The sequence below is a fragment of the Montipora foliosa genome, chromosome 12, assembly GCF_036669935.1.
Source record: "Montipora foliosa isolate CH-2021 chromosome 12, ASM3666993v2, whole genome shotgun sequence".
Lineage (NCBI taxonomy): Eukaryota > Metazoa > Cnidaria > Anthozoa > Scleractinia > Acroporidae > Montipora > Montipora foliosa.
In genome coordinates this window covers 19,027,316-19,037,315 of record NC_090880.1, presented here as the reverse complement: position 1 = coordinate 19,037,315, position 10,000 = coordinate 19,027,316, and the positions used below count along the sequence as shown (strand labels likewise).

The 10,000-nt window shown below is 39.6% G+C and overlaps 2 protein-coding genes across 2 annotated transcripts in view; both read right to left on the bottom strand.

Annotated features, from left to right (window-relative positions):
- Positions 1-2,082: 2,082 nt before the first annotated feature.
- Positions 2,083-10,000, bottom strand: part of LOC137978936 (uncharacterized) — an 11,711-nt gene continuing 3,793 nt past the window's right edge. Inside the window, exons 2-3 of the mRNA XM_068826054.1 lie at positions 3,149-3,211; positions 2,083-3,041 (exon numbers count right to left, since the gene is read on the bottom strand). Coding sequence (XP_068682155.1) covers positions 2,340-3,041; positions 3,149-3,211 — 765 coding nt within the window. The 3' untranslated portion in view covers positions 2,083-2,339. The remainder of the gene's footprint in view (positions 3,042-3,148; positions 3,212-10,000) is intronic.
- On the bottom strand, positions 4,083-4,808 carry LOC137980263 (uncharacterized). Its single transcript, XM_068827661.1, has one exon. It carries the CDS (start codon positions 4,806-4,808, stop codon positions 4,083-4,085), a length of 726 nt encoding a protein of 241 aa, XP_068683762.1.

Sequence of the window (10,000 nt, the reverse complement as noted above, 5' to 3'; positions counted from 1 at the left end):
ACGCTCCCGCAAAGATTGTGGTTTAGTCGGTAGAGAAGTGGTATTTTAACCCAAAGGGTCGTAGGTTCAATTCCCACCCTAGTCAGAGTTTTTCTCTGTCCATGTGTGGGCCCATTGCGATTAGTAGGGCTAACGTTCACATGTTTTATATGGGATACACAACTAGCACTTCACTTTACCCTCTAATCAGCTAAGTCTGTTCAAATATAAGTGCTACACGGCCTACGTTTGTAAAAACGTAATCCTTCCGTGTTCATTGTCGTGACTTTAACATCTTCAGTTCCCACGGCCTGCTCCCGTCTGACCTTGTAGCTCAATCGGTAGAGCAGGTCGTGGGTTCAATTCCCACCCTAGTCAGAGTTTTTCCCTGTCCTTGTGTGGGCCCATTCACACTAGTAGGGCTAACGGTAGGTAAAGTCCGCTACGAGCCTAGAAGGCCCACCAGGCCGGCGCTTATCTCCGGTTTATGTAGCATGAGGCGACTAGGAATAATTCTACTTCCCCCTGGATGGGATGCTAGTCATCGCAGGGTTACTCCCAGCAATTTTGCCGGTACCCATTTATACACCTGGGTGGAGAGAGGCACCGTGAGAGTAAAGTGTCATCCTCAAGAACACAACACAATGTCCCCGGCCAGGACCCGAACCCGGACCACTCGACCCGGAGTCGAGCACACTGACCATGAGGCCACCGCGCCTCCCACAGTAGGGCTAAGGCTCACATAAATATATGGGTAGAAAACTAGCACTTCACATTAACCTCTAATAGTTAAGTCTATATCTTTGAAAGACCAATTTATCTGGACTACGATAGATCATTGCAATAAGGAACGTTTCTTAAGCAGTAACCAAACAAAGAAAGTTTGGCAAATTCTGGCTTGAGCGGGATTCGAACTAATGATTTAAAACCTTAACGAATCGGATTTTCTCCACCTTGTGGAGGTACGCTATATCACTAATGCTGTGCGCCCAGAAGATATTACTGAAATGGTGCGGTTCATGACTATAGAGAAATCCAAGGGCTTCTAACTATATAAATCTACAGTAGATGGTAACTACTGAAATTACACCATCATTTAAAGTCTTTTTGGCTGCTAAATTGCGTAGAGATGCCTAAAGAATTTAGGACTTCAACGGGGTTTGAACGCGTGATCTTGGGATTCGAGTGCGACCATCTAACCAACTGAGCTAAGAACCTGATCATTCATGAAAGAATCAACGAACGAAATGATATATGAAATGAATAATATATATTGAACTGAGGATATGCATTCAAGTGAAGGTATGATTCTCGCAGTTATGAACGCAATTTAGTTAGCAATTGAGTAGAGGATCCTGAAAAATTCAGAACTTTAACGGGGTTTGAACCCGTGACCTCGCCATACCGGTGCAAAAAACCTTTTTTAGCTTCATAAACTTCAGTTCCTCGAAAATACGTTGTAAGATGGCCGAATTTCAGATTCTGTTGACGACGTGAGCTTATCGCCGTTCTGTGAGATTGCAAACATAACCGTGAAAACGCAACTTACTCAACAGAATACCGCGTTTCTGATTGGTCAGTGATGAATCCATAAATAGATGAAATTATAGAGGCCAATACGGAAGTTTCTATGGAAACACAGCAATATTGAGTCATTATGATAAATAAAAAAAAAATCGTAAAAATAAAAAATCGTAAAAATATACTTGTTCGTGCATTTGGCCACTCGTGATGTTTTAGTAGTTCTCAAATTCAAGAGCCGTAAATTTTTGACAACTTTCAAAACACCCCTCATGCCCATAAATCTAGCATGTTAAAGGACCCCATCCAGATAGTCGGGAAAGAGAAAAATACTGCATGCGAAAAACGAGTGGGGGCTACTCGTTTTTGCACTCAGTTTTTTTCTCTTTCCCGACTATCTGGGGGCCTGGAACAGGCTATCATAAGTCACGTAATGCACTCACGTTGATACGGTGACGGTTTCCTATTCAGAGCGAATGCAATAAATAGAAGCCGACGTATAACCTCTTACGCTGAGCCTAAAGTTGCTCGAACTGGAAAAAAAAAGTAATCAACAAAAAAGAATCAACAACAACAAGCAGCTTTAGCATGACTGTATCAACTGCCTTTTCACACTGTTGTAATTCAATATTGTAAAAACGTTTATTAAATAAGGTACAGATAAGTTAAAATGATTGCAAAATCTTTTTCGTAAAAAATTAACTCTCTAAATCATTAACGTTGATTTTTGACAATGAAACTATAATCATTAGTCGTTTTGGTCGCTTGACTGTAGAAAATTGCGTTAAATACGGTGTGGCTTATGAGGGCTGTGATCCCCATTGTTACGTCGCAGTCAGTTAAAAGTGAGCTCCAAACCACCACTGGGTGCTAGAATTGCTTCCTTGTGTGCAGCGGAACTTGGTGTTAAATGCATCTCCATAATGACCAAAGTTGTCCTCGCTAGATACCGAACCAGAATTCGGCTGAAATTGACAGGGGGTAACTGAACTGTCAGTATGAAGAAAGTGACTTGTAGCGCTAGTTCCCTGCCAAAAAGGTACCGTTTCGTGAATTCCAATGTGCCCCCGAATGTTGATATACTCCACTTTCTTGCATTTGTTGCCTTCATTGTAATCGACAATATTGAGGTCGCTAAAAGTTCCGCGAACGTAGTCGGTGAAATCCACGCCGTGAGTGGGATAACTACATGTTGCTCGCCAGTGAGTGGAATGACTCTGCAGGGATCTCATTCGTGCTAAGCTCAGGCGATAGACATTCCAGTTAATAGCATACTCGTTTACAGGAGCGTCAAACTTGAGTGGTGTGTTCTTGAAAGCAGCAAGTGAGCGATACTGAGTTCCCCAAGACCAAGACATGACCAGGGTCCAGGCTGTACCGGGTTCGGAATTCAGGTCACAGTAAGCTGGGAAGCTGTTCCCTGCGTTGTCATAAAGTCGGTAGATGCCACATTTGGACTCTCCTTTCAACAGATAATCCAAGCAAGAGGTGGGACGCGATTCATCTGGGGTGATTGAAAATGAATTGCGACAGTTGCCTTCCTGAAATACGGAAAAAATCGATCCCTAATGAAAAGTTTTCCTCGAGGGTTTTGGGTGGAGGAAAATTTCACCAGAATATTGGTTTTTAAGCGTTCAAACTGTCTTACCTTACATCCCATTGTAAGATCTCCTATATTGTGTCCAACATGTCGCGACGCAACTTCAAGACTCTGAAAAATAGATTTTTTTGCTAATTAATACCCAGCGTTCCTCGAGCGAGCATGGAATTGAGGATGACGAGTAGTGGTTCTTAGATTTTCTTTCCCAGCGATATCCTTGTTCAAATCAACGAGACCGAAGAGAGATGTCAATCTCGTATAAGTATCAATACTAGAATACAGCAATGGCGCATTTGTTATAATAAATACCACAGTACTTCCAGACCAGTTAGTTGACAACATTGGAAAAAAGAAGGAAATAAGAAAAAATGCCAGTTTTTCGGCGATTATCCTTTGGAGTAAAGGTCAAAATCAACTACACATTAACGCGACTGAGGTCTTCTAAATGGAGACAATCAAAAATTTTCCTCTCGTATTAGTATCAATACTAACTTTAAGACCAGTTAGTTGAATAGACCATTTTACAGTTATGTGCTCATTTACCAGGCCTTTGAATAATTATTAATGCTACTAAATTATCCAGTGGAAACAACGAGGCCCTATTAGGGGTTATCAGGAATACAGGAGATTGAGGTAGAAAACTTATAGGGATACAATACTTTATTTCAAAATAACATACAAATACATAGTTATTGAGAAAAAGGAAACCCAGAGGTTAGCCCTATATCAAGGATCTCCTAAAGAAAAGAGGTCATTTGAAGTCAGTATAAAAAACTAGTTAATAGAAATATGAAAAAATCAGATAAGAAACAGATAATTATCATAAATAAATATAAAATGGCCGTTCAATAAATATTCATATGATTCTTCAGTCTTAATTTAAACTTACTAACGTTAGGGCTATCGCAAAAATTGAATACATTAATAGGAAGATCGTTCCAAGGTTTGAAAATTCTGACAAAGAAAGAATTTTTATAACAATTCAATTTTGCGAGTTTGGTTTGTAACTTATATGGATGGATCTGGACTTAGTGTTCCTGCACAATTCAAAATATTCATTGAATTTTAATCCATTCAGATTGAATACGATCTTATAGCATTCCACCAGGGAAAGAAAATCCCTCCTTTTTACTAAAGACTTCCATTTAAGAATTTTACACCTCTCCTCGTACGCCATCTCTTGTCTTCTTTGGTCTTTGGCGATTCGCGAGGCTCTTCTTTGTACCTTCTCGATTTCATGGATGTCTTTGACTAAGTGTGGTGACCACACCGGGCAAGCGTATTCCAAGATTGGACGAACCAACGTTTTGTACAAAATTGAGAAAATATCTTTATTTTTGCCGCCTACTGTGCGCTTAAGTAAGCCAAGTACCCTGTTTGCTTTATGGACTATTTGTTCAACATGTTTTGCCCATTTCAGGTCACTCGCCATAATAACTCCAAGATCTTTATAAGATCTTTCGTAACACGGTACCCGATATATTGTACCGCGTGTGGATCTTTTGTCGTTGTTATGTGAAATTCTCATGACTTCACATTTGGTAGAATTAAATTTCACCTGCCAAAGGTCGAGGGTGGTCAGATCTATCTGCAAAGCAATAGAATCTTCCACGTTATTTATCTGTCGATAGATTTTGGTGTCATCAGCAAATAATTTGGCAGTAGACGTGATAATGTCAGGTATGTCGTTCACGCAAATAAGGAACATAACCGGCCCCAGTATTGAGCCCTGAGGGACACCAGATATAACAGGCGACCAATCCGAGTACGATCCACGTATCAGAACTCTTTGTTTTCGATTGTTTAAAAAGTTCCTAAACCACAGGTGTAGTTGCCCATATATACCATACCTGTTGAGTTTAAAAAGTAGGCGCTCATGGGGGACACAGTCGAACGCTTTTGAAAAGTCCAGAAATATTACATCAGATACTTTTGACGAATTTCTTGTTAAGCACCAGTCGTTATAACAGCCTAAGAGTTGCGACACTGTCGATCTGCCTTCCAAGTAGCGAAATTGGCTTGGGTTTAGTAGTTTATGTTCAGTCCAGAATGAGACAACTCTTGATGTTACAATCTTCTCAGCCGTTTTGCTAATGATGGATGTTAGCGAGATTTGGCGAGATTTGGTGTTTTGGTCCCTTTTTATGGACTGGAATAATATGTGCAATTTTCCAGTCAATGACCAGCGAGCCAGATTGAAACGACTTGTTAAATAGATTACAAAGTGATATAGATAGTTCCAGTGCGCATTCCTTTAGGATACGCGGCAATAATTTATCAGGACCTGGGGACTTGTGTATGTTTAGGTTTTTCAGATGTTTTTCCACTTCGCTAGGTGTACATGATACGTTGCATAACGTTTCATCGAGAACATAATCGAATGCCGGAAGAGTCTTTTGTTCATGTGTGAATACCGATGCAAAATATGCGTTCATGCGTTGTGCAATCTCTTGATCACCTGTGATTTCTGCACTTCCTTCTTTAAGGAACACTAGGTCGTTAGTACCTTTTCTTAATGATTTCATATAATTCCAAAAAGGCTTGGAATTATTGTCTACTTGTAATTTATCAGCGAGTGCCTTAAAATGGCTCCATTTGGATGTGTTACATTTCTTTTTCAACGTGTTGTTCAAAATGCGATATGCGACCCAATGATCCTCGCTGTTACATTTTTTGGCCTTTGTGTAGAGGTGTTTCTTTTTCCTGGACAATTTAATTAAGTCCTGCGTAATCCATAAAGCTTTTTTTTTTTTTTTTTTTTTTGTGACGGTACTTGGGTATACTTTCGTTAACCGCTGCGAAATAAAGATCTTTCCATGCTTCCCAATTAGCATTAAGGTCCTGTTGTTCTAACGTAAAATACCAAGGTGAATAACTGAACAGAGATCTTAGATGGTTCCAGTCTGCCTTGCTAAAAGCATAATTTTCTTTCGTTGAGATCCGTTGTTGGTAGGGGCCAGAGTTTACGGTAAATGTTATTGAATTATGGTCAGGGAAAGGCCCAACGACTTCCAAATTATTTATCAGGTCGATGTCTGTCGTCAGTACTAGGTCTAATATGTTATTTTCGCGAGTAGGCTCGTCAACCATTTGATACAAGTAATTGTCTTGAATTATATCGGACAGAAGGTGGTGATGCTCAGATGATTTTGTAGGATGGTTCGTAGTCCAATCAAACTCACTTAGGTTAAAGTCGCCAGTGATGAGAAGATCTGTGGTTGTAATAGAAGAAAGACATGACCGAAGGTCTTCCAAGGGCTTCAAGTCACTATTAGGTGGCCTGTAAAAAGTCCCAATCGTTAATTTCTTCTCGCCGTTAGTAAGTATATCAACAAAGAGTAACTCGGAAGGCAGATCTTGATGTTCTCGTATTGAGGTGATCATGCCTTTTTTCGTCGCTATCAAAACACGACCGCCATGTCTAGCTCCATTGCCAACGCGGTCTTTCCGATAAACTGTGTAATCGCTGCCGATGACCTCCTCACTTGAAATCGAACAGTCTAAATGTGTTTCAGTTAGAACAACGATATGTGCTTGACTATTAGCCAGTTCCAGTTGTAGTTTAGCAACTTTGTTGACAATGCTCCTGGCATTTGTGTAGAATACCTTCAACTTCGAAGTGTGACCATGTCTTTGAGATCGTATCGTGCATTCAGGCACGTAACCAGGATTAGTTTCTACGTCGCCACTGCATAGAATCTTGTAAACAGCAGGGTTAAATGCACAGGAAGCATTTGAGTAGTATTTAATACGCCTCAAGAGAAACTTTGAACGCTGGAGCCTCCCAAGTTTTCGAACGCAGCCACGTGGAACGACAGCGAACACTCCAACATCGACATACGTTCTGAAAAATACTCGTGGCCGAAAAATAATCTTTCCTGATGGTGCACAATGGTAATAATGATCGAGAAAGCCATTGCGCGGAGGAAAATTGCACAGAGAGGCACAGAATATCGCCAGGAGAACGGAAGTCGCTAGAGCATAACCATCCGCCATTATCCCCACTCACACCGTAACAGTGCAACTGATTGGGATTTTTTTTTTTTTGGGGGGGGGGGGGGGGAATTAGCGGGATGCAGGATATTTAAAAACCCGAAATGGTATTTTAGTGATACAAACCACAGGAATTAACGGGATAAAGGTCAGGTTTTTAAAGATACGGGATACTAATGGGAACTCAACAATCAGCACAGCAATACTATCACAATTCGGGCGTTATCCCAAACGAGGATATGTTTCTTGAACCTCATGTTGCTGCTATTTGTAAATCCTGCTTTTTTTCATTTAACCCTCTCCCTCTTAAGAGTGATACTGATACATTTTACTCTGTCTATTGCCAGATGATTATACTTGTCAATGGGGGCCTCTTCATGGGTGAATGGGTAATAACCACATCTAGGTCCACTCAAAAACCCCTCCTTTAACCCTCTCCCTCCTGAGAGTGATACCTAGAGAAATACTTTGTCTAACACCAGACGATTTTACTCGTCAATGGGGGCCTCTTCAGGGGTGAAAGGGTTAAGGAACATTTTGGGGTCTCTTCAGGGGTGAAAGGGTTAAGGAACATTTGCAAAATCAGGAAACATATCAGCGTTAAGGCCTGCGAGACACTTATTCACGCATTTAGCCTGTTCCAGGCTCCCAGATAGTAGGGAAAGAGAAAAAAATGCAAGCGAAAAATGAGTGGCGGCTTGGGTCGAGCACCCGAAATGGTATTTTAGTGATACACACCACAGGAAATTAAAACGATACTTTTCCAGTAACAGGCTACCACGCATTTATTTCTTCTAATTAGATTTGTGCAACTCGCTTCTTTATGGTCTGTCTAAATTTTCAGTGCTGGTACAGAATGCTACAGCCAGAGTCCTCACCTTTTCTCACAAATCCGAATATATTACTCGTTCTGCGTAGCCTACAGAATTTGGCTACCCAGTGGGCAAAGAATTCAATATAAGATTTTACTTCTTACCTTCAAAATCCTCAATAACTAACCGTCTTATTTGTCTGACTTAATCAAATCTTATAGACCTTTAAGGACTCTAAGGTCGTCTGGCCTCCATCTTCTGTCTAAGCCCTTTCATAATCTTAAATCTTATGGAAAGAGAGCTTTCTTTTTTGCGCAGCCCCTGAGCTGTGGATTTCACTCCCTCATAACATCCGATCACGTCATTCTATATCTATATTCAAAGGCTTACTTAAAAACTGGCTTTTCAAACAAGCATACCTGGACTAGTTGTTGCCACTGAGTTGGTGCAAGATTTTATGATATGTGAAATAAGATTACAAAATCTGTGTTATCTCATGGGTTTATTCTACCGTTTATGTGTTTATTGTTTCATTTTTTGTCTTTCTCTCATGATATTTTTATTAATTATTTGACTATGCCCCTTTTTATAAATACATTCTTTGTAAATATTTACTTGTATTCTTATGTACATAATTTTATAATTAGTTTTTAATTAATTGTCATTGTAAAGCAGTTTTGAACCTTGGAATTATCGCTATATAATTTAAAGGTATTATTATTATTATTATTATTATTATTATTATTATTATTATTATTATTATTATTATTATTATTATTATGCAGTATGTAGTACGTAAGTATGCTTACAAATATAAGTAGGAAAAGGCACTATTGTGTAACAATCCCTACTGTTAAACCTATTTACAAACCAATTGGTAAGAACTAACGAACCAACATTTGAGAAAGGAACAAGAGTTTATATTCCTTAATAACTCGTCGAAACCTTGAATGACCTTGCTATGTTTAGGATGTACGATAAAACTGCCTTCTGCATATTAAACAAAACCTGGTTCCCTCTATCCAGACCTAAAAACTTCCTAACTTTCTCCGCCGTCTCCATAGAGTAGCCTCCTAGTACATCAACTATCACATTAAACTGTGTGATAGTGTGGCCGGGGAACTGTTGGCGCATCTCCCATCTCAACGGCGCATACTTGTCAGTTTTCTCCTGTTCCTTCTGTTCTCTGTTGGAAACCCAAGGGCAGCTCATCTCAATAAGGATCACCTTCTTCTCCTTTCTGTCCACAATTCTCGCATCAATTCTGTTAGCCCTGACTTCCGTATTTTCAGCAAATACTGGGACATCCCAGTACGCGCACGCTCGGTCATTCTTGTACTCGGGTTTAGGTGAGACTGGAGAGTACCAAGGGGGGATAAACTGGATAAGATCTAAGTCTTTCAGGAACTCGAAGAAAAGGCTGCATTATTATTATTATTATTATTATTATTATTATTTACTTTTACTAAAGCTTTTTGAGGAATGTAAAGATAAAAAGGTGAGATTTATTTGGAATACTGACTGGAGATAGGCCGTTTCATTCGTTTGCTTTGGTTTGTCTATAAAACAAAATAGAGCGTATGTCTTTTTATTTGGTTGTTTAAGGCTTTTTAACCAATATTCTTTTCACGTTTTTGATTCCTGTACTAGGAGGAATGGCTTTATTTTTTGTTGTCAAATGTCATTGACTTGACCTATCACATACCATTAAATTTGATGTTAGGCTAATTTTCTAGACTTAACAATTATTCCAGGAGAGTACGTTGGATATGAGAGAGACCACTGAGTAGATCTGAGTATTGTCCCCGCAGGAGACTTCTAATCTTATATTTTTATACACTTCTTTTTCTTTGCTTGATTTCAATGGTGTTTTTGGTTGTTAAAGGCTTTTTCCAATCTTCTATTCCCGTTTTTTGATTCCCGTACTGGGAGGAATGGCGATGGAATCCCCAAGCAAGTGGGTCTTGTGAGCGCTCTGCAGGGCCTGATTGCCTCTTCTATATTCTTTTCATGATTTATGTTGTTGCTCTTTACACAACCGCTTACATATATATTAATTTACAATCTTTCATCTCCCCGAGAGGGTAGGAGATGA

Excerpts from the sequence above, each read along its gene's own strand:
- LOC137980263 (XM_068827661.1), bottom strand. The coding sequence starts at position 4,808 with ATGTTCCTTATTTGCGTGAACGACATACCTGACATTATCACGTCTACT.